The sequence below is a fragment of the Esox lucius genome, chromosome 7 (genome assembly GCF_011004845.1).
Source record: "Esox lucius isolate fEsoLuc1 chromosome 7, fEsoLuc1.pri, whole genome shotgun sequence".
Taxonomy (NCBI): domain Eukaryota; kingdom Metazoa; phylum Chordata; class Actinopteri; order Esociformes; family Esocidae; genus Esox; species Esox lucius.
Window position 1 is genome coordinate 14,004,430 of NC_047575.1, and position 25,680 is coordinate 14,030,109.

The 25,680-nt window shown below is 41.5% G+C and overlaps 1 protein-coding gene across 1 annotated transcript in view; it reads left to right on the plus strand.

The window, feature by feature from the left end:
* The window catches only part of gabrb4 (gamma-aminobutyric acid type A receptor subunit beta4), a 51,731-nt gene extending 34,486 nt beyond the window's left edge, over nucleotides 1-17,245 (plus strand). The window contains exons 5-10 of the mRNA XM_010894615.3: nucleotides 7,716-7,798; nucleotides 12,236-12,373; nucleotides 13,565-13,717; nucleotides 14,145-14,401; nucleotides 15,094-15,183; nucleotides 15,732-17,245. Coding sequence (XP_010892917.2) covers nucleotides 7,716-7,798; nucleotides 12,236-12,373; nucleotides 13,565-13,717; nucleotides 14,145-14,401; nucleotides 15,094-15,183; nucleotides 15,732-16,085 — 1,075 coding nt within the window. The 3' untranslated portion in view covers nucleotides 16,086-17,245. The remainder of the gene's footprint in view (nucleotides 1-7,715; nucleotides 7,799-12,235; nucleotides 12,374-13,564; nucleotides 13,718-14,144; nucleotides 14,402-15,093; nucleotides 15,184-15,731) is intronic.
* Nucleotides 17,246-25,680: the final 8,435 nt, after the last annotated feature.

The window sequence follows — 25,680 nt, forward strand, 5'->3', positions numbered from 1 at the left end:
GTGCTGAAATGTGAATATAATGTGAGCATAAAAACAGGCATGCCATTCCTCCCTTCCAAGAAAAAAACAAGCCCAGATAATTAATGACAAAAGCAAAACTAACTAAAATTATTTTAACGGAACTGCTGATGCCCGTATTCAGTTGTAAGTAGTTCTTGCCTACCTTGAAAACTAGCCTAATAACTGTCCTATGCATATGATAAAAATGTATGCTATTAAATTGGCTTGTTTCAATTAACTCTATTTGGTAATGGAGGCATCAGACAATAAAAAAGAAAGTCAGTGACCCTTGAGTTATATAACGCTTTGGCTATTGATGTTTGTGGTTTTGTTTCCACAGGGCAGTCCCCTTTTGAAATGTTTCAAAGCTAAAAACAAATTCAGCTGCAGATGTTAATTATAGGAAGCTTCCAGCTAAATGCACATCTGCTGCTGTGACAACTACATCACTATGTACCTCTGCTCCATCACTTCACTCCACTCCACAATCAATGATGTGGCATTTTGTTCTTGTCATAAGCTTTCCTTATTTTCTTGAAGATTCAATATAGCTTAGGTAAGCCTCTGGAAATTATTTTAATTTCAAGACCGGGGGGTGTGTTGGGGGGGCTTTGCTAATGCAATTGCTCATTGATATGAGATATCATGATAGTATTATCAGGGTCTGTAGGAGAATGACAATCTTCCCCATTCTTTTTTGTTTTTTTTAGCCAGTCAGCATACACTTTGTTAACACTAAATCACTCTGAGATCGTCCATATGAAATGTTCCCTTCATACCATAACCACTCCACCAACCACAGGGACATACCATGACCACTCCACCAACCACAGGGTCATACCATGACCACTCCACCAACCACAGGGACATACCATGACCACTACACCAACCACAGGGTCATACCATGACCACTCCACCAACCACAGGGTCATACCATGACCACTCCACCAACCACAGGGTCATACCATGACCACTCCACCAACCACAGGGTCATACCATGACCACTCCACCAACCACAGGGACATACCATGACCACTACACCAACCACAGGGTCATACCATGACCACTCCACCAACCACAGGGACATACCATGACCACTCCACCAACCACAGGGTCATACCATGACCACTCCACCAACCACAGGGTCATACCATGACCACTCCACCAACCACAGGGTCATACCATGACCACTCCACCAACCACAGGGTCATACCATGACCACTCCACCAACCACAGGGACATACCATGACCACTCCACCAACCACAGGGTCATACCATGACCACTCCACCAACCACAGGGACATACCATGACCACTCCACCAACCACAGGGACATACCATGACCACTCCACCAACCACAGGGTCATACCATGACCACTCCACCAACCACAGGGACATACCATGACTACTCCACCAACCACAGGGTCATACCATGACCACTCCACAAACCACTGGGTCATACCATGACCACTCCACCAACCACAGGGACATATTGGTGAATGTCAGGTTAGATGTTTCAGGATCGGTCAGACAGACTGTTATTAATGAAATAGTTTAATGATGTTTCGAAGTGCGCATGGAAACTAATGGGCTGGTAAATTCTTACTTAATATGTCTCTTGGTGGAATCTGTTGTGGGAGGGAAGGGTTGAAGTTGTAGCAGCATCTCTTGCTACCCAGAGGAAGTTGGTGAAAAGGTGGAGAGGTGAAATGAGGACAGAGTCCTGCCTGTGCACAGTACTGAATGCCTGCAGCATATACATTCAGGATTGTAGAAAATATGCCTCTCTGACTTACAGTGGACTCCCAAAGTCTGTGACACATTCCTTTGTTTTTCTTGGTTCTGTATTCCTGCACTTTGGATTGTAAATGATATAATTTGGTGTTTAAGTGCAGACTGTCAGCTTTAATTTGAGTTTTATTGAACCATATTGAATGAACCATTTAGAAATGACACCTTGTTTGGTACATAGTCCCTCCATTTTATGGTACTGGATATAACAGCTTTACATCTGTTTTGTGTCAGGCAGGTGGTTTGTTTAAATCGTTAGAGAACCACAAGACAGGTGTCAATGTCTAGTCTTGATTCTAGGCTTTGCATTTGAATTTGGAGTCTGTTGCTCGTGTCTGACTTCATGAAGACCAAGGAAGTTAATGCAAATCAAGCTGGTGAACCTAAAGCATGATCATAAATCAATCAGAACCATTGCGAAAACAGTATGCATGCCAAAATAAGATCGATACATTGAACATTTAAAATAAAAAGCACTGGTAACCTTAGCAATGGCAAATTTGTTGGTAGAACACGTAAGACATCTACAGTGGTCAGTCAAAGAATGGTGAAGAACAAACCTGTTCTCAATATTCAGGATCACTATTCAGGAGGTAGGCATAGATGTCTCAAAGTCTACCATACACAGAAAAGTACACCAGCATAACTTGCCAGAATCATAACTTTGACTTAGTCTTGTTCCAAGGAACAGATATTATGGATCTAATTATTTTTCCTCATAATCCTGGAATATCAGGCCGCTGTCTTATTACGTTTTCCATTATAAGTAACCCACTTGCACCACAAACAATTACTTTTAAAAGCCGTAATATAAATTCTCTGACTGCCAAAAGATTTTTTGATACTCTTCCAGGCTCGCTCATCGATGACAGGGTAAAAAAATATGTGAACAATCTTATCAAGGATCTAAACTTAACACTGTATAATACCTTAGATATGGTTGCACTAAAGACAAAATAAATACAGAGGAAGAACAAGAAACTTGCTCCCAAGCCTCCAGAAAGTTAGGGCGAAAGTGGCACTCAACCATGTTTGTAAGTTTTTTGACTAGCCTTCATAGACAGTACAGTGCAATACCAAAAAGCACTCTCATCTGCTCGATTAGCCTATTTCTCCAACCTGATTGAGGCAAACAAAAATAATCAATTTATTTTTGATACAGGTGCAAGGTTAACATAAAATCAATGCTCAATAAATGAAGTGGGTCTTCACTTCAGCAGTGATGAAAACATTTACTTATTTGATGAAAAGATCATCACTATTAGAAAACAAATAACAGACTCCTTAAATAGGTATAGTCCTCAAATACTCAGTTTTCCTGAGAATGCACAGAACTACCCTGACCCGGTATCAATGGGGACACTTTTTTGATCCTGTATCACTCGACACATTTATTAAATTAGTAATGGGTTCTATACCCACCAAGTCTACATAAGTAGGTACTTCCTGTGCTTGGTCCGCCAATGTTGAACATAATAAATTGCTCCCTATTCACACTCACTAAATGTAGTAGAAATAAAGCCTGGATCCAGATATATTAAACAGATATAGGCCAATATTGAACCTCCCATTCCTCTCAAGTCATAGAAAATCAGTTTTCCAATGACTCAATGCCTTCCTATAAACAAATAATATTTCTGAAATTCTCCAGTCCAGTTTCAGACCCCATAATAGCACTGAGACTGCATTCGTGAAGGTGGCTTCTGACAAAGGTTCTGGATCCATCCTGTTGCTTCTTGATCTTTCTGTGGCTTTCAAAACTCCCTTCTTTTGGAGAGATTGGAAACCAATGTTGGGCAACATAAACACATTATTGCCTTGTTTAGGTATTAATTTAAAATGTTTTGGTGTTCCTCAAGGCTTGGTTTTGGGGCCACTATGTAGTTTTCACTATATATGCTGCTTCTGGGTGATGTCATCCAGAACCACAAGGTCAATTTTCCCTGTCATGCAGATGGCACACAGTTATATATTTTGATGAAACATAGAGAAGCCCCAAAATTAGCTGCTTTGGAAGCATGTGTTTCAGACATAAGGAAGTGGATTAGCTTTTTAACTCAGAAAACATAGAAACAAACAAAGACATTTGTTGGCAGATCTCACATTGAACCTCAATGGTTGTATGGTCATATTCCAAAAGACTGTCAGAAACCTATGTTACCCTCGACCCTGATCTCTTCTTTGATTAACATATAAAATCTACTTCAAGAGTGGCTTTTTTCCATCTTCAGAATATTGCAAAAATCTGAAACTTTTTATCAAAACATTATACAGAAAATCGAATCCATGCTTTTGTGACTTCAAAATTAGATTGCTGCAATGCTCTTCTCTCTGGTTACCCTGATAAATCAATAAATACACCTAAATCAGTGCTGAACACGGTTGGTAGAATCTATCTAACTATAATGAATAACACATTACTCTGTTATTAGCCTCACTACACTGGCTGCTTGTTAAGGCTTAGACTGATTATAAAGCATTACCTGGACTTGCTCCTACTTACCTCGCGGAATTAGTCCTGCCATACATACCTACACATAACCTAGAATCTCAAGATGCAGACCTTCTAATTGTACCTAGAATTTCTAAACAAATAGCCACTGGCTGGGCTTTCCTTCAAAGAGCTCCACTACTGTGGAAGGGTCTGCCGATTAAGGTTAGAGACCCGGACTCAGTGCAAACCTTTTAGTGTCTACTAAAGACTCATCTCTTCAGCAAGGTCTATGATTAAGTGTAGTCTGGCCCTGGGTCGTGAAGGTGAACGCAAAGCCTTGGATACAATCCACCCCTGCTGCCTTTGCCAGGCAGGCTGTCATCTCCACTGGGATGTCCTCGCAGGTAGAGTCACTGGCTTACTGTTGTTCTCCATTACTGTCCTCATGCAATGGAGCTGAACTCTGTGGGCGATACTCAGCCCTTTTTCAGGGTGGTTGCGGTTGGTTGGTGTCCCTCTGGTTGTTGGGCCCTGTCCGGGATAACCCTTGGATAGGGCCACAGGTGTCACTGGTGTCAATTCTTATGGACAGTTGAGACAAAGATTAACCTGTACCGAAATGATGGTATGAGGAAACTGTAGAAATAAGGAACTACCCATTAACAAAAACATATACCACATACTGGTGGGGAAGGTAAGGTTATGGCTTGGGCACGTATGTCTGTAACGGGTACTGACTCCCTGGTCTTCATTGATGATGTGACTGTTTACTGCAGCAGTAGGATGCATTTTGAAGTGTATAGAAACACATTGTGTGCTCAGCACCAAAGAAAGGCTTCTGAACTCATTAGATTACACTCAATCACACAGCAGGGCAACAGCCCCCCCACAAAAAAAACTGCCAAAGCTTCAAAGGGGTTTTTCAGGGCCAAAATTGGGAATGTTCTTGACTGGACAAGTCAGTCACCTGATCTGAATATAACTGAGCATGGGTTTCACATGAAAAGTCAAAATATAAGGCAAAAAGGCCCCGAAACAAACAGGAACTGGAGATGGCTGCAGTACAGGATTGGCAGATCAACACTAGTAAAGAACAATTACATTTTTTACTCACCAAAGAGGCCAATCATTCTGGAGGATACTGTACCATGATGCAGCTACCACCATGCTTAAAGACAAGAAGGCTGTTACTCAGGGATGTGTTGGATCTTTCCCAAACCTCAGGCTTTTCTTTGGCAAAGTAAAGTGTATTTGTTTCACATTTGCAGTATTCCATTGGAACATTAGTTCTACTTTTCATTTGTTGAGGTTGTTATTATGGATTCCTTACAATATGGTTCATATAATTATGTCCATGTCTTATAACCTGTAAAGTAATGTATTACTCCTGAGCTAAATGACAAATGCAACAGTGTGAATGCCAATGAATTCCACTGTAGTAGTCAGTATGATATCGCAGAAAACCCAAAAAAAACATAGTGCACCAGTTACTTTTCAGTTTACCCGTTCTTTCTGGATGGGGGTGTGAAGGGAAGGCACACTTCCCATACAGAGTTCTGTGCCCCAGAAAAAAAGCAGCCAAAAAGGCTTCTAATCCCTCGTCACCACGGTGTCCCAGTTTCATCAATGATCCAGCCCAGACAGTGAGTCTGCAGTGATGGACCCACGGGGATCCACCCAGATGACTGGGGGGCTGCTTGGGGGAGAGGAGCATCCTGTGGCCCTTTCAGAGCAGCTCAGCAGCCAGAGCCCCAGGGGCCACAGGCTTTGTTTCTTTCCCCAACATTTTGAAGCTTTCCTTTCACGGAGTCATGTACAGTGAAAAACAGTTTACAGTGCAGAGTGACATGCCTTGGTCTATGATACAGCTGGAGGGGAGGGATGATGAGGCGTTTTGGCCATGGGGGAGAGTCTCAAGACTTCCATGGCATTATGCCCCCTACACCCTGTTAAAAACATTTTAAAATACACTTGTTATATATTGCATTTGACAAATAATATATTTCCTGTAGAAATCTGAAAATGAATGTCTTCCATTAAAATACACACTGTACATTGTACAAAATATAGGTATATGATGTGGAAAGAGTCAAAAAAGTATATAAAAACAAAAGGCGACTTTCTATCAAAATGTGTTTTCTTTCTGGTTGTTGTCATGGACACTGTCCATTGTTTTTCCATTGAACATACATTTCACTAGGAGTTTAGGTATTGGATAGTTGACGCTACATGTTGAGTTGTCCAGTAGTCTGGAAGACAGCAGGGACATCCTAAATGATGGATCCCAAATGCAAAGTAGACTCTTGTAAAGGGTAAAATTCCCATCACTCTCCTCACCTCCTAACACACACAAGCTGTGTACCTGTCAACCTTTCCCTCTGAATGTGGCGGTGCATCTGGCAAAAAGGGCTGATGAGTTGAAACTCAATTACTTTTTCCATTCAGGCAAACCAGTGAGCTCCCTGTTTCATTTACACAAGAAACCTGAAAGCAGGCGAAAGCTGGTATGATTTAACAGCACAAGGTAATTACTAAAATGTGCTGCACTAGTAAATATCTCAGTTAAATGCAATAGACTTCCACACAAGTGATCTGTAAGCAGTGTGCTTTTCCTGGGGTTCTGGATTTATTGAAATTGAATATAATGAATATATACCTCTCAAACAAATCTAGCTGAAACACATTGATATGCATTCAATCTCAATTTTGTGTCAGGGTAAAGAACATATACAATGCAGTTGCTAACATTTTGCTAAAATGTTAAGCTGAGTTAGTGTATCCCAAGTGTAACATATTCAATGGAATTATCCAAGCTTGGTAAATTGGCTTTCTGCATTTGATTTATGGCTTTTGGATCTAAATGAATTAGACATTAAGAATTCAGGATTTACCTATGTTTTTGTTTCAAGTTTTAGAAATGTATGTTGATGATCTTGATGTTTCTGTGGTTTGGTCTGTAGACATGAAGTGAACTGATCCAGTTGTCTGTGAGGTTTCAGTCACAACATAGATTAGGCCTGTCATGAGCTCTATATGAGCACCAAAATGCTGCCCTCTGAGACAAACCCATTTTGTATTCTAACCTCTATCTATTTAGAATCCACTTGGCTCAGTCAGAACACATTCAAAACAACTTCACTTTGTGCTATTTCATTCATTTAACATTTATAAAGATCTTACCACCGCTATTATGGAAGATCTAAAACAGTGGGCTGGCTTATGAGAAACAAATCTAAATGTTTCTTTCCCCTTCCTTTCCCTCACTCCAGAAACAGACCTCAGTCAGGTTGGATACAACCCTAGCCTGCCAGTGATTTCATTTCCTTTTTTTTCTCCAACAAAAGACAACTGCCTAACATTACTCATTTAAAGATTCACAACGTGCAGTCAAGGCTAAGATACGATTTCTTAAAGGTTACCAAGGTAACAGCGTTTTTCTCTCCCCGTCGTTTCCTCTCAGCCTTTCTGTCTCTGCTCTGTTTCTTTCCCAGAATAACCACTACAGCAGCCTGCATGATGGACTTGAGGAGGTACCCCCTCGACGAACAGAACTGCACCCTGGAAATTGAAAGCTGTAGGTGGACTTAATACAAATGTCTTCTCCCCCTTCCCCCACTCTGGCTAAGTAACCCCCCTCCCTCTCTTTCCCTCAACTGCCTGCCTGAGCTACTCAAGAATCTCACCGGGAATGTCATCCTGCCATTTTCACTGGGTATCACAGCATTTTAAAACAAAGCAAGGGACCGCCCATGATTGCATGCAGTTGGTGTTTCTTTTATCATTACTATTATTCAGCTCACTTTGATATATACATTTAAAGCAAAAAAGCCAGCTGTACTATATGTCTTGAAGAAAGATGCTAAAGGAGCCTACTTTATGTTAATGTTGTTTACTATGTTTCTTGTTTCTGTCAGTATTCACAAAACATATTTGTAACTGAACTATTTGCAGTATCCTTAACATTTCTTCACGTTGATGGATCCACGATTGACCATTAAAACAATCTGAATAGATGCAATGATTATAGCTGTAACTGTATAGCTGTCAATGACTCTGCAATGGTTTATAACTCATGTATCTTTGACTCTGTGGTGGTTAAGAACTCATGTATCTTTGACTCTGTGGTGGTTAAGAACTAATGTATCTTTGACTCTGTGGTGGTTAAGAACTCATGTATCTTTGACTCTGTGGTGGTTAAGAACTCATGTATCTTTGACTCTGTGGTGGTTAAGAACTCATGTATCTTTGACTCTGTGGTGGTTAAGAACTCATGTATCTTTGACTCTGGTGGTTTATAGCTGGTGTGTCTTTGACTCTGTGCTGGTTTAGAGCTGGTGTATCTTTGACTCTGTGGTGGTTTAGAGCTGGTGTATCTTTGACTCTGTGCTGGTTTAGAGCTGGTGTATCTTTGACTCTGTGCTGGTTTAGAGCTGGTGTATCTTTGACTCTGTGCTGGTTTAGAGCTGGTGTATCTTTGACTCTGTGCTGGTTTAGAGCTGGTGTATCTTTGACTCTGTGCTGGTTTAGAGCTGGTGTATCTTTGACTCTGTGCTGGTTTAGAGCTGGTGTATCTTTGACTCTGTGCTGGTTTATAGCTGGTGTATCTTTTACTCTGTGGTGGTTTAGAGCTGGTGTATCTTTGACTCTGTGCTGGTTTAGAGCTGGTGTATCTTTGACTCTGTGTTGGTTTAGAGCTGGTGTATCTTTGACTCTGTGGTGGTTTAGAGCTGGTGTATCTTTTACTCTGTGGTGGTTTAGAGCTGGTGTATCTTTGACTCTGTGCTGGTTTAGAGCTGGTGTATCTTTGACTCTATGCTGGTTTAGAGCTGGTGTATCTTTGACTCTGTGCTGGTTTAGAGCTGGTGTATCTTTGACTCTGTGCTGGTTTAGAGCTGGTGTATCTTTGACTCTGTGCTGGTTTAGAGCTGGTGTATCTTTGACTCTGTGCTGGTTTAGAGCTGGTGTATCTTTGACTCTGTGCTGGTTTAGAGCTGGTGTATCTTTTACTCTGTGGTGGTTTAGAGCTGGTGTATCTTTGACTCTGTGGTGGTTTAGAGCTGACGTATCTTTGACTCTGGTGGTTTAGGGCTCATATATCTTTGACTCTGTGGTGGTTTAGGGTTCATGTATCTTTGACTGTGTAGTGGTTTAGGGGTAGGCTTGTTTAGGGCTGGGCCGGTGGTATGAATCAGAATTGGAATGGAATTGGAAATCAGTGGTTGACCAGGGTAGGAGGGGTCAGTGGTTGACCGGGGTGGGAGGGGTCAGTGGTTGACCAGGGTGGGAGGGGTCAGTGGGTGACTGAAGTGGGAGGGGTCAGTGGGTGACCGGGATAGGAGTGGTCAGTAGTTGACAGGGGTGGGAGGGGTCAGTGGGTGACTGAATTGGGAGGGGTCAGTGGGTGAATGGTGTGACCGGGGTGGTAGGGGTCAGTGGATGACTGGGGTGGGAGGGGTCAGTGAGTGACCGGGGTGGGAGGGGTCAGTGGGTGACTGGGTTGGGAGGCGTCAGTGGGTGACTGAAGTCGGAGGGGTCAGTAGGTGACTGAAGTGGGAGGGGTCAGTGGTTGACCAGGGTAGGAGGGGTCAGTGGTTGACCGGGGTGGGAGGGGTCAGTGGGTGACTGAAGTGGGAGGGGTCAGTGGGTGACCGGGATATGAGTGGTCAGTGGTTGACCGGGGTGGGAGGGGTCAGTGGGTGACTGAAGTGGGAGGGGTCAGTGGGTGACCGGGATATGAGTGGTCAGTGGTTGACAGGGGTGGTCAGTGGTTGACAGGGGTGGGAGTGGTCAGTGGGTGACTGAAGTGGGAGGGGTCAGTGGGTGAATGGGGTGACCAGGGTGGGTGGGGTCATTAGTTGACAGGGATGGGAGGGGTCAGTGTGTGGTCAGGGTGGGAGGGGTCTGTTATGATCTGTCCTGCACATTTCCTTGCCTTAAAGTCATGTAGGGTCTTAGCGGAAGACAGGTGACAGCCAGTTGCTCTTTACGTACAATACATTGTAGTTCCCATACAAAACATTGCAGTTCTCTTCTGCAACAGGGTGGCGCAGATCCAAACCAGATACTGATGGATGTGGTGAGAATGGATTCTCACTTTGTACTCTGTGGTGATTTAGGGCTGGCCTGATGTGTCTTTGACTCTGGTGATCTAGGGCTGGGCTGATGTGTCTTTGACTCTGTGGTGATTTAGGGCTGTGCAGATGTGTCTTTGACTCTGTGGTGATTTAGGGCTGGGCTGATGTGTCTTTGACTCTCTGGTGATTTAGAGCTGGGGAGATGTGTCTTTGACTCTCTGGTGATTTAGAGCTGGGCAGATGTGTCTTTGACTCTGTGGTGATTTAGGGCTGTGCAGATGTGTCTTTGACTCTGTGGTGATTTAGGGCTGTGCAGATGTGTCTTTGACTCTGTGGTGATTTAAGGCTGGGCAGATGTGTCTTTGACTCTGTGGTGATTTAGGGCTGTGCAGATGTGTCTTTGACTGTGGTGATTTAAGGCTGTGCAGATGTGTCTTTGACTCTGTGGTGATTTAGGGCTGGGCAGATGTGTCTTTGACTCTTTGGTGATTTAGGGCTGTGCAGATGTTTCTTTGACCCTCTGGTGATTTAGAGTTGGGCAGATGTGTCTTTGACTCTTTGGTGATTTAGGGCTGGGCAGATGTGTCTTTGACTCTCTAGTGATTTACAGGCTGATGTGTCTTTGCCTGGGGTGGTTCTGGGTGCAGTTTTCAGAGGCATGCTGTCAACAGATGTTATCACTATGGATCATTTAAAGTAGTAGTCCTGGCCAGCATTATTGGCATCTCTGACTCGGAGTGCCATTTCTTATAGATGTGTTAACTCGAAAGGCAGAGACTGCATTGACAGAAGCAAGTGAAATTGAAAATTCTTGTTATTGACCACTGAATGCAACTTGAGAGGACAGATGGACCTCCACTGTCGTAGTAACATCAGTTCCCTTTAAATGGAAAAGTACCACACAGGCATTGTGTAGGATGTCTTTTTTTCTTTGACCTAAACACTTGATTCATTTTACAAACCAGAACAAAAACGATTTCTTACACCATGGCGTATGCAAATGTGAAAACTGCAATGCATACAGAGAGGTCACCGGGACAGTATTCCTCTCCAGACCAATACTGTCATCATAGCTATTGATGTTCCCAATAGTGACAACCAAGTAACATCATTTGTCCATGGCCAGGCCACCCTTTGGTCTCCATATAGATGAAGTGTAATTATGGATGGGCTACTTTTACAAGACTATACTCTTATTAACAGTTTTTTTCTATACGTGTCAGTATGTAAGCAATGGACATTCTGTGAAATACAAGTTTTCTATTTCCAGCTTCATGTTGAGGGAAACGGAATGCCTTGGGGACAACCATTCAATATCATAGATTTGTAAGGAGCAAACATTTATGAAAATATGCCTAAGTCTTGGCCAAAATTCTAGTTCCTGAATTTCTACCTTTAGAAAAAGATTAAAAGTAGATGAATGGTTGTACCGTGCTGGCTGCTTTATGACCCTGGACATAGAGCTGGCCAAGACAGGGGGCAGTAGGGGGGTAATTAAATGTGTAATACAGTATGGGCATGTATTGTATATCCGGGAAATGGAATTGCAATTAGGTTTTACTACAGTGAATGTGTAAGGCAGAATATTGGCTGAACCACACAATATAAATCTACTCCAGACCTCGCACTGTGATTCCACAGGCCTTTGGAAAAAGGTCTGAAGAGTCTGCATGAATCAGAAACATAATCATGACATTACACGTGATACATTGATCCTGTTTGTCTGACAAAAGTAGTTTCTGTAAACCATGTTGTCATGCATGCTATTGTACATTTTAGCTAAGCTGGTGACAAACAATAAACATAGACCATGGGGAGGACCTTGGGCCGGTCGTTCTCTTTTCTGGTCCCTGGTGTCTAAGGGGAGGGATTCTAGCAGTACTGAACCTGTTCGTTCTCCTCTCCCCCCCTTCACGCACCCCTGTAACCTGAGACAGATGGCTATACCACGGACGACATTGTCTTCTACTGGCACGGAGGGGACAATGCGGTGACAGGGGTAGACAAGCTGGAGCTTCCTCAGTTCTCAATTGTGGCGCTTCGCCTGGTGTCCAGGGAGGTCAGATTTACCACAGGTAAGGCCTCCACTTCAACACGTCAGCCCTGGAACGAAAGGGGACCCCGTCAGAACACCAACTCAGAGACATGAATACCATTTATTAGGACCGTATGTACATACTAGTTGTTTAGGAACGTAGGCTTGCATGTCCAATTTGTTTCACTGGCCGTCCAGTTCTTATCCCTGTGTTAGGTTATTCATGTTATCCCAATGGGTAGCATATTCAACTCTTTACCAATTGGGAGACAGCAGCCTGCAGATGATGTAGTGGCATCTTCATGTGACCGTTAACTCCAGTTCATTTCCTTGTTTGTGCCCTGGTTTATTTAGAATCACAAGGCATCTAAATAATAATCCAGGAGAGACTTGGATCAAATACGTATGCCTGGATATTAATTCATTAAAATATTTACCAGACAGGGACATGATAGGGTCATTTATTGTTGTCTGTAGCTCAAAGTCAATTGCTTTTTATTGAACCATCATGGCTTTCTTTGGCCCGTAGTCTTAAAAACTCCCTTGATGAAGTTAGTGATGCTTACAATCTGGGTTAATATTTCTCTCTATCTGATGTGGGGGTCAAAGCCACAGTGGAGTACCCTGAAATAAACTAGTTGTTGAGATTGTTGAAATAATCCATATATTTAATGCACCCAATAATGTCTCATCATAACGAGATGATATGGTTCTGTGAAACATGCACACATTTTAAACGCCATAGGTTCACCCCACACATAATGATCTTGTGTGGATCCCTCCTCCTCACTTAAGTAGTGAGAGGACGTCCTTTCCAATTATTCACCTTTTTCATATCCCCTTTTGCTGATATTTGGAGGACAGATAAAGTGCTAAACAGAGAAAAGCACAGCAGCTCTCTGTGACAATTCTCAGAGGGACGCTGGAGCTGCCTGCTGAGATGGGGGTTGCAGGAAAATCTGCCGTGTTTGCGACTTTCTGCCATGTTTAATTGGAATCGAACCCGTCCCTGGAAAGGAATCCATTACTTTGGGGAAATTAAGTGCTCCGTCTGAACAAATGGAGTAATGACTACCCCGCGCATTTGTCAAAGTGCAGACTTTGGAACTCATAAGTTGTGCCAGCGCTTTTATTCAGTGATGTGTTTCCTCTGCCCTCTCCATCACTCCATCCTCTATCCTCCATCCTCCATCCTCCATCCTCTATCCTTCTCCCCGGGTCGCCGTGAAAGGTTCCTATCCCCGGCTATCGCTGAGTTTCATGATTAAGAGGAACATCGGCTATTTCATTCTGCAGACGTACATGCCCTCCATCCTGATCACCATCCTCTCCTGGGTGTCCTTCTGGATCAACTACGATGCCTCTGCTGCTCGAGTGGCCCTGGGTAGGAATCTGACCACATTCCCGGCAACGTTACACCAACACTCGGTATTCCCAGAGAACATGGTGGGGCAGGCTTGTCTTCAAAGTTTTTTTGCACGGTTGTTGTAACATTGCGGTGACTTACGTTGGCTGTTGCGATACAAAATGCAACATGCAGCAAAAATGTGAATCGCCATAAACAGATTAAAGACCAAGTCCTACTTACTGTACACAAAGGAGCCCTTACAACACTAGTAATGTGCACTTCCCATTAAATACAGAGAGCTCTAAATCTCCACTCAGCAGGAGAAACTTGTCAGGCATACACTTTTCACTTCTACTCATTAACTTGCATTTAGTTTTTCCCAATGTCCACATACTTTACATTCATTTTGACGACTGCCGATTCACGTAGAATATTAACGTTTATTTGTGTTTGCAATTTCCAGGTGTTACAACGGTGCTCACCATGACAACCATTAACACCCACCTTCGGGAGACCCTCCCAAAAATCCCGTACGTGAAAGCCATTGACGTCTACCTCATGGGCTGTTTCGTGTTTGTGTTCCTGGCCCTGCTTGAATATGCCTTCGTAAACTATGTGTTCTTCGGCCGGGGCCCCCAGCAACAGAAGAAAATCAACGAGAGGCTGAACAAAGCCAACAACGAGCGCCCGCGATACGAAGAGAAGCGCCTGAGGGAACAGGTTTGAATCTTCAGCTGCCTTCTCTCTCTCTGTTTTACACACTCCCTCTCCTCTCTGTGTCAATCAGAATTCTAGTGTAAAACAACCTTTTATTTTTGCATAGAGAATCCTTTGCACCAGGCATCTTTTATTTTCACAAAGACGCTGAAACTTATTCCCCCATGTTAGCTTGGCTTAAGACAGTACTTTCCCAGGCTTATATAGATGTCACCTCCACCAGATGCACATCCAACGACAAGAACCATCCTCCATGGCTTTTCCTCTAGCACAGACTTTTTGATTTTAATGAGCATAGTCTTTAGGCTTTAGCTGATCATATACCTCTGGAGAAAATGTAAAACTACATTCCCATTCTACTCTCAGGTTGTTGTTTGTTTTTGCTGTTGGCTTGATTCAGTCTTACTACTGTGCTGTCCTGGGAGTTGTTTTTTTACCAACATTGACAAACTTCCATCAAGAAATTTCAAAATTATAATGGGTATGCAGCCAGAAACATTATTATTCAAAGTAAAAGACTTTAATACTTCGACTGAATGAAGCCCCTTGTCTGTGTTTGAAATATGACATGCCAAGCTTATGCAACGTTATACTTGTTAACCTTATGTTTATGCATTCTGTATTTTTACGAAAATATGCAAAATTCTCAGCTTTTAATGTTCTCTTCATTTTGTATTTTTTTTGTACATTACAAGGACTCCATTGCCACGCCGTTTCAAACCAACACCCTCAGGTCATATACACAGCGAAGAAATCTGTATCTCGAGGAACAAAGAAAAGTTGGGGTACATGCATTTAGAAATCATCTGAGCTGTGGGGCTGCAGCCTAATAGAGGTCTGATAAAATGGCTGATAAAGTAATGGCAATTAATTTGTCTCAATTTACTCTCAGTGCAAAAGTACTGTAAGGCACTGTAAGGTTAAAAATGGGAAAATTGCATGAATTCAGAATTTTTTCAAGAGGCATGAAAAGATGACATATCCTTCCACATCATCCTTAAATTTGATTTAGCTTGATCATTGGAAATGAAAATAAAATGGAATGATATGCAGTGTTAGTTGGGCGATATATAATATTAGTTGGGTGTTATAGAATATTAGTTGGGTGGTATATAGTATTAGTTGGGTATTATAGAATTTTAGTAGGTTGTTATATGGTATTTGTTGGGTGGCATAGAGTATCAGCTGGTTGGTGTAGAATATTACCAACTAATACTTTTCACATGTGTTGAGTATTAGTTGGGTGGTATATAGTATCAGATGGCCAGTTTAGGGTCATTTCACTGTGCTCTACATTCTTCCTGACGTTCTCTCTCTTCTCTTGTCTTCCAAGGTGGATGCGTACGGAAACATCCTGCTCACCACACTGGAGATGAATAATGAGGTGATGCCGTCAGACATGGGAAGTAGCGTCAGTGACTCCCGGAATTCGGTGATGTCATTCGACAGCTCCGGGGTCCAGTTCAGGAAGCCCATGGCTCCCCGGGACGGCTTCAGCCACCACTCACTGGACCGCAGCGCCATGCGCAGCAGGGCCAACTGTCGACTACGGCGGCGCTCCTCCAAGCTCAAGCTGAAAATTCCCAACCTGGCAGATGTCAGCACCATTGACAAGTGGTCCCGGGTCCTTTTCCCCATCATGTTTGGATTTTTCAACCTAATCTACTGGTTGTACTATGTGAATTGATGTGCATCCTTCTAGGAATCATGGGCCATATTTTTAGAGCACATTAAATTGGCTTTGATACAGTTGGAAAATATGTATACACATATACAAGTTGATACATATGTATATGCATATTTCTATATATTATATTTATATATACACATGTGTGTGTAAATCTGAAGGACTTTTCTCCTGTATAAAGTATTAATAGAATGACTTGAATGTTTAAGAATAATTGCGAGAGAAACATTTCAAGCCTTTAAATTTCCTTTTCCTCCTGAAACAAGCAAACCAACAAACAAACATCAATCCCTTCGGGGGATTTCGGAACTAAAGACTGCATGATATTTTTGCTAAAAAAGAAAGCGAAAGCTCTTGAGAGAAGAGACGTCTCAGAGTCTCATTGGCTTTTTATTGATACTCACTGTAATCAGCGTCCTCCACTGCAGCTCATCAAATCAGAGGTGGCTTGTGTGTTCAGGTATCGGCTGAGTCAAGTCCCTAATATCCAGACCCCCCCCCACCCCCACCCCCATCTACCATGGATGACGTGCGCGGAATTCTCCGGCTCTTCTCTGTACAGCAAACTGGTTTGGATTATGTGTTGTTCCTTGGCTTTTTTCGAGTGACGTTCTCTTTACGGGACTTCCGCTCTGGCACTTTGCTGGCCAACATTTGGGGTCCATCCGGATGGAGTGTTAGACCACAGCGTTCCTGCCCAGAGTCAGTGCAAACCTCTCTTCATTTCTCTTCTCATGTGTGTTTTAGAGCAGTTCCTTGGGGTATTTTCATAATGGTTATAAAAATGATGATGATTATTGTAATTATTATTTTGTCTTAAAAATACAGTGTTTTTGGGAGAGTGTCACTTAAACATGTTCTAGAGTTAGTGCATTATTAGAAAAAAAAAGTCACAGGTATGAATTACTAATTTTGATTGTTTGAAAAATAGACATGTATTGTACATTGTCATTCAGTATCCTCATGAACATAGTTGGCAAATATAATTGTATTCTTTCTTTCCTCTTTCGAGTGCTTCACATGCTCTGTAGATACAGTATTCATGCCACATATCCAGCTTTGTGTTCTGTAAGGAAGGAAGGATACCTATAGTGAACGATGTGAAGTTATTCCACTATAAAGAGAAAAAAAAAATTGTGTATTAAAAAGGGATATCGCCATTGTTTGTTTGATATTGAAATCAACATATCAGCCCATAGTTTGATCTGTTGTCGTATGTTTTACTCTCTCTGTCAGACATGTTCACCCTGAGAATGTTAGCTACTTATATTCTAGTTCCTACAAAATGTGCCTGTCTTCAATTCTGTATGGGCGTTATTCAAATTGATTATTTAGTAAGGGTTCTAGTGTGTGTGTGTGGGGTGGGGGGGTGGGGGGGGTGTGTTAGGAAAACAAAATTAACCTCTAAAAACACTGCAGACCCACCCAAATGTTACGTCTCTGAGGATCAAATCCCAAAGATTGGAAACATCAGCAGAATCTGGGAAAATGGGTTTTGAGTTTCTAGGGGCAAGACATGATGTGTGATAAATATAGCCATGAACTGAAGTGACAACCAAAAAGGCCTATAACCCCTACTTTATTGTTTTTGTTTTCTTTGCTTTTAAAGTCATTGCATTCCATGTGTTCACATCCGCTCACCAATGAGATGTTCACTGCAGGGCTGATGCCATGATTATCCACATTGTACCTTTAAAGAAAAAAAACAGGACCTTGTTTTTCATTCTTTGGTTCTGCCTTGAGTAAAGAGGAGAGTAATTCATACATTTAAACAGACATTTACCAGCTTTTCTATGTTCCAAGTATTGGAAGTTCGGTGCAGTGAAGTTCGGTGCATCTGAACATTCATGCTGGAATGCCAAATGTGGTTCTGATTGAAACATCCAGAGGGTTGTTGAATCAGAACCTTCTGGGTTTGCATGGTAATCAATTGGCCAAGGGAGACATAGGGAGGCAAAGATGCTGATCAGATATCTAGGTAGCAAAAGAAAACAGAGATGGCTGTCCTTTGGTCATTCAAGAGGAGGACAAGAGTAGAGAATTTTGGGAGCATCAAACTGGCTTGCGCAATGCATTGGCCAATCTCCTCCAAGCTCACTGATGGGCTCACCTGCGTTCCAGGAGCTTCTCTCTCTAACATCTGTTTCCCCCGGCTGGCCTGCCCTAGACAGCACGGACACAGACCTCCAAAAGAGCTGCATGGAGAGCTGCGGAATGGGACAGGGTGCATTACAGGAACAGGGAGGGACACACAGAGAGAAAGAGAGGGAGATGAAAGAAGAGTGAAGGAGAAAGAGAGGGAGATGAAAGAAGAGTGAAGGAGAAAGAGAGGGAGATGAAAGAAGAGTGAAGGAGAAAGAGGAACTGAGAAACTGTAAAATAGAGTAGCAGCGTAGTATGACGCAGAGAAGGGATGTTGGCTCTTGATGCTTTTCGCCCCAGTAAGTTGAATCCCATTGCACTGTTTCAGCTGTAGTTGACTGAGGAGCTGTATCTGGGGTACATAGCACTGTTGTCACTGGTTACGATGTTCCTCTCTGGTCACAGTGGGAGTTTTGGCACTAATGACCTCTGGTCTCTATGACTTGTTTGAGCGAAACTAACCAAGAGTTTACTCAAAATCCTGCATGAAATGCCTGGTTATTCTTCAGCAGAAAATGAAGCCTCACAGTGTAGCTACTGGGAATTTGTGTTTAGTCTGAAACAGAATCAGTGAATGATACTAATCCACAGGGGAAAGAAGTATGATGTCACTCAGTGTTACTCAGGAACATGGCGTCAGATTTTAAGGACTTTCCGCTTCTGCTCCCTATTGATCAGGCTAGTCTACGTAACACGTCATAACCATGACATAACTCTTGTTGTGACCATTCTCTCCTTTTGCCAAACGAACCCTACGGTGTCATATGTACGGATTTAGGTTTGCTAGTGTCATTTGGATTAACATGAATGGTTTTGACATGGATTGTGTCATGGGTAAGAAGGCATTATATAGGCTTTAAACTTCAGAATTCAGAAGGACCCAGTGCCATGTTTAATTTACTTTAAGCTATCACTCAGTTACTGTCCTTCATCTCTCATTGGAGACACTCAGGAGCTGATCATATTGTCAGTACAGTCGGTAGCCTCAGATCTTGGACAAGAACCCACTAGATCGGACATCTTTGCAGTTTTGGTTTGTCCACAGTGTGTAGATATAAACTTGAGCTGTTTGTCTTTTGATTTTCCTCTCTTAGTAATCAATAGTACTCTACCCATATTAACCACATATGCTGTGTTAGGGTTGGGCTGGATATAAGACTTCATGTAATGATGACTTCTGAATTCTCCAAGTAAGTATTGTGCAAAATTTCACCTAAACATTTTGTGAAAATGTTCAGTGGCAATACAATGAATTCAATTCTTTACGATGCAAAACAAGTCTTGCAAAGGCATACTAAACAATGCTTTGAGTAACAAGGAGAAAATACATCATACTATCCAACTCAACAAACAACTTAGGGCCAGAGGTACTTACTAAGCCTTTGCACATTGCATTTGAACGACATTTTGAAAATATTAAAATAATGTAAGAGCCATATTGCAAACTCGCCGGTTGTTTGGAAATAATCCATCTGATCTGAATTTCACTTTAATGCACTAGATAGCTATTATTCCCCCAACACCTAACGTCAGCTATTCTTGAATACAACTTAGAGTGATTATTTTTCTCTTTTTTTTTAAAATAAAACACGATTGGTCAGTATGGAAACCCTTGCATGCTTGCAGTAAATATACTCAGTACATTAAACTCACACCTACTCTATTTGCAAATGTAAACCACTTTCATATCTCAAAAGCTGTGAGGAAACACCAGCTTCATGTTTTATTTTTTATGTTTTTTTTTGGTTACGCCACATCTGTTTTGTTGACACATTCATGTACAAGGAGTAGTGGAGGTTAAAAAAACAACAACTGTTGAACTGATTTCAATGTGAATTTTCTTGCCTCTTGTGTATATGTGTAATTACATGTGAATTGTACTGTAAATATGATATCTTTCACTTAATATTTCTTAATGCATGAACAAAACAGGGCAGTTCGTAATAGCAGCTAGCTTCACTGCTAATGGCATGGACAGCTTCTATAGCATTGGCATACCGGTACTTCTGCAGACAAAACCTAAAAAAAATATATATATAAAAAAAAAAAGAGGAAAATATTAAGGTTTTGTTTTGCATGACCTAAGTTTGGAAAGGTTTATTTTCGTATTTTTCTATTCCACAACAGTTCATCAGTTTCATTGTTACATCCAGGAGAGGACGGACCCAGTGTTTACATGCTCTAGTTGCACTTGTTTTACAGCCAGCTCTACAAAACACTGTAAAACAAACCGTACGTTCAGTAAAGCTGGAGAAAAACTGAAAAATAGAATGTACATTAAATGATTCATGGTCAACATGAATAATATGTACGTTTCCATCATATTCACTTACTGTGTAGCACATACAATTTGGAATCGATGCATCAAATACATACTGTAGTTTTATCAAGTTTAGCTTTAGCACTGACATCAATCGCCCTCCAACTACAAAGGATGTAAAGGATGCCTAGCAGTAGCATCTGAACTTAAGCCATGAGATTGCCTGCTGAGTGGGTATTCCCAGCCGTTTCTCTTAAATGAGTTGCCTCTGGACTGGGGGGTTCTGGTCTGTTGCTGATTATGATGATACTTGCAGGAGGCTGTGCTGAGGCCCCAATTATACATCAGTATACCTCCCTCTTTCAAGGAGCTTTTACCAGGGAAAACACTACTTGTAAAACAAATAGCTAGGGAAAAAAATCTGTACAAATTGGCAAAGAAATTTGAAAGGCCAACAACTCATCTAATTTAAAGATTTCAATCAGTATTTTATTTGTATGTTTTATTTCTTTTCTCCTTTGTGATTGGCTGTATTTGTTGCATTTTGTTATGGATTGTTTATTACTGTTGTTGTTGTTGTTTTCTCATAAAAAGAAAATGTATTTCTACTTACAACTTGCCCTGGAAGTAAAATGCATTTTGTTTTTGTACTCTACTTGTTCTGTTCACATTGGGCGCTTTATTTGATTTATCTAATGAAGACTTTAATTTAATTTGGGGTATGAGTTGTACTCATGGAATCAGCATTTGTATAGTATAAAGTTGTATTTCCTTTTTTTGTCAGTGCCAATTAATGTTATTGTGTCAATCAGCTTTTTTTAGGTGTTTGAGCAAAATGTGTTTTTTACAAATACAAGGTGTTAAAGTATGTGGTATAAAAAGGGTTATCATTCAAACAACTGACTTTTTACTAATAAAGGCTTATACATTAAAGAATGACAATGTCTTTTGGTTTGCCCTTTGAGGACTAATATGTTTTGTTTTAATGCATTTATTTTAATATGTTAGTCCCCAAAAGGTAAATAACATACTCTGTTGCAAAAAATATAACTGAAACTAAAAATGCAGTTCTTTACCATTGCAATTCCAAGCTGTCGTGGGAGGTTTCACCTATCTGTTGGTGTGTGGCTTTTCCATAGTGGCTTTTGGGTTATGGAGACAGCTATGAATACAAAAGAGAGAAAAGACAAGAGTGTCTTCTTGTTCCAGATTTTAATTTGATTACAACCATGACGCATTAATGAGAGTATACCTCCTTTCATAACCTATTTCCTGAATAAAGACAGTGATTCCTGCTGAGAAGTGTAATGTTTGCCCCTTATTCAACTCAAGCCATAGCACTGCTACCCCTTACTTTAATGTTGGCTAAAATTCGAACTAACTAAAAATAGGGCAAACATTTCTAGAGCGACATCTGTCTCGTCTTGTGAAGTAGTCGAGGATCCTCATTGACATTCCATACGTTTTCTATTGCTTTTGGCGTAGCACATGTTAGATTGATCCAGAAGTAACTATTAACAGGAAGCAATGTGTGTCCCAACATCTTTGCTGTTTTCTTTCCTTTTTCTCTCAGTTTTTTTTTTTCTCTGTGGTAAACTTTGAAAATGGCCCCAGTGGAGAAGCACTCACAGGATTGAAGTGCACTGCTCTGTTAAGAAGATGGATGCAGAGCCATTGAACTAGATCGGCAAAATGGGCCCTCCATTTCCATGTTCTATTGTCAGCACTCCATATAAAAACATCAAATATTGAAAGGGTGCATTAACATGGACCAGAAATTGATGGCTGCTCCACTGAGGGGAGAAAAGAGCAGAAAATGGTCAGAAAGCGGAGGATGCTGCAGCTACATGGCTTACACTTTCTACTGCAGGGATGCATTCTGATCTATTGTGTCATAACCAAAGCCTCCCTAGCCATGCACTGCACAGCGGGGACTGAGAGCGTCAGACATTTTTACAAAAGGATGTGTTTTTAAAGAACCAAGTGTTCTTCTATTTATGGACACAGTTGTATGTTGAGGATGTCATGACAATTGATGGGAAACTGTGGCTGTCAAAGGCCTGACGGGACCGTGGCATCTTATGTGATGAATGGAGGTAAAACATAGCTTCTGACAATACAGTAGACACGCATTGTTGTAAAGCACAAAGCACAATGCAGTCACGCTCAAATCTGTGCATGATAAAAGCCACCGAGCAATCTATTTAAATATCTCACAGAGACAGATCTTTGGTGTCCTTTTGAGTTGCCTTATAAATAGACTTGGAAAACTGCTTCAGGGAACAAAATGTCTTGTTAGAGGCCAGAAATATTCAAGACTTCCGACCGACTCCTCCTGCTTCTTTGGAATGTGCTGTAGTAGTGACAGCCAAAATGATGGCTTTATATCTGCATTCGTATCCCCGACAATTATTGATAACCGACATTGATAACTAGTAACGCTTTAAACAACCCCAGCCTCAACTAAGGGATGAACATGTTACTCATAGAGGGTTTCTTGCTTGTGACTATGATTGCATATCATTGCTGTTTTTTCCTCTACATAATCCATGCTCTGGTTTTGGATGTTGTGTGCAATGCTTCACTGAGGGAGAGGTCGCTTGACTCTGAGATGTCCATCCATTTTGAGATGTTTCGCCGTTGGTCTTCCTGTTTTGGAGCTGAGCAGTCAGAGTGAGGAGATGAGGTGGAGATGGAATGCGTGTAATTAAATATTAAGACACAGCTCTTTTATCCATACAATATGACCATCGCTGCACTGCTGAATCTATTTCTTTCTCTACCCCATATCCCTAGCTTTCGCTCTCTCACTTACTCCCTCTCAACCCCCCCCCCCCCCCCCCCGTCTCTCATGCTATCATCCTTATTTATTCAGCCAATGTCTGCCAAATACACTTGGAATAGTAGAGATGGAAAAACAGACTAGAAAGGCTGACTGAGGCTGTTTATGCTGCTCTTATTTTATCTTATAACTACAACAGGAAGGGGAATCCTGGATGTTTATTTTTACCATCTAGTGAGAGTTTGTTCATGACTTTATGTGTTGTCACACATGTGAATTTGTAATATCCCCGTTTTGTGTGAAGCGTGTTCTCAGTGGCTGTGGGGACTGTGTGAAGTCATGCTAAATGTCTGGCCTGTTTTCCCCAGGCTGCAGGGAGGAGGGGCAAGGAGTCGAGCCATGTCGAGGACAGAGAGGAGCTCTTGTCTGTGTTGTCATCGCTTGCCTCAAGCTCCCCGCACCTCCATCTCTCAAATGGCCTTCAGTCCCGTTTATCATTCAGTGGCCAACAGCGCTCTCTGCCGGCGGAGAATTAAACAACACCACTGCTAAATCACATCTCTTATGAGCCGCTCTGGGTGAAACACAGAAGCCAACACCAGCGTCTGTGTTACCTAATCTAATCTAATATGAGATGATTATATATAATTACGGGCAGACCTGCACACTCTGTCCTCAAGGCTAACATTCTCATCAAAGCACAGTAAGAGTGAGGTCCTTCTGTTATCTGCATATAAGGCAGCCAGCATAGTTTATCGTATCACTAAACATTCACACTTAGTTGATTGGAACCATTTTAAGAGACCATAAAAATCAATGAGTGCAAGAGATCCGGTATAAAACAGGAACAAGGGCCATATTGAAATTTAAGACCATGTCACGAATCCTGGAAGAGTTAGAAGGGCCTCTTTAATGGTGTGATTTATGGTTGGATAGAGGACAAGGTCACAAGCACATCCTCTGGATCTACCTATACGTATATACCGATAGGACTGGTACCACTGGTGTGGACATCTACAATACCAACATCAGGACTGGTTCTGTAACCATTCAGACCAGTTATGTCATGAATATGCACACATTCTTATCAGTCTTCCATTACTGACTGGGAAAGGTGTCAGACTCTCAGGTTTGGTGACTGCTGCTTCCACTCATTTGGACAAGAGGCAAATAGAAGAGACGTGAAAAACATTGCGGTTTTGATTAATGTGTACATTTGTGTCATCTGCTTTTTTACACATCTGCGGGTCATTTACAGAGATCTTTCTCTGATTTGTTAGGTTGTACTAAGTAGCCTACCTGCAAGGAATTTAGAAGCCCTGTTTTTACCTAGAGCTAACATGTGTACTTTGTCCTAATCATGTGCACATTGATTGTGTTCACGTTAAGACAGATGGAGATGATGCATTGTGACATTTCTAATGGTAAAAGGAACATTTCTAATGGTAAAAGAAGGGCTAATCATGATTTCTGATGAGCTTCAAATATCAGAAGTTGTCTTTTTTTTTATCCTGAGGAGAACATTTCCATGACAACCGTGATTCTAGGGCACTGTGACAAACAATGACCACTGCAATGTGAATAGATGCAGTAAAGAGGTCAATGGAACGCAGACTGAGGAGGATAAAATAAGGACTCAGTCATTGGCGCACAGTCAAATCTCTGATCTAACAAAGTGAGTATCTGTCAAATTATGATTTATTTATTGTAACAGGCCACTTGCTACTCAAGGACGATTCTGATATATTTGTCTGTTTTGGTTGCATAACATTTTGAAGATGCCTTTTTCAGGTTTAGAAACCGTGGCTGCTTAACTGTAACTCCCATTAGTTTGAGCTATATGATTGGCAAGCTAGCATACCAAAATCTGTGATGATAGTCAAAGTTTTTAGCTACTATCTAAAAAGAAACGGTTCCTGGGGGATCGTTGAGGCTTTCTTCATACCAAACTGGAGTAAAACCCCTTAAGTTATTTTTTAGGAGTTCCTCAAAGATCCTTTTGAAAAATATTTTCAAGTGTTTCCTTGGCATTCCCATTCTGTTGGAAGTTCCATTGACCTCTTTAACACATTTAATAGATGCATTCTAGAATATTGTATTCTCTCAGTTTATGTTGTACATAATCTACAAAGATCATCAAAAACAGTCAAAACAACCGCTGGGTAATCATGTTGGAAAGCATGTAGAGAAAGATGTGATTTCACTGCACCTTAATTAAATTGGTGACAACATTTTGTTGTGATCATAAAAGAGAATCAATTTTCTGTCAGCCATTAACATGGTGACCTCCAACAAAAACACTGTCTTCATTCTCTCCACCTGTGTGCATGTCAAAGTGCATCCCTTTAGAATGGCCTCCTCTCTACTCAGCGAGAACCTCGACAAGACTGGTTCTCTGCTTCACAAAACAC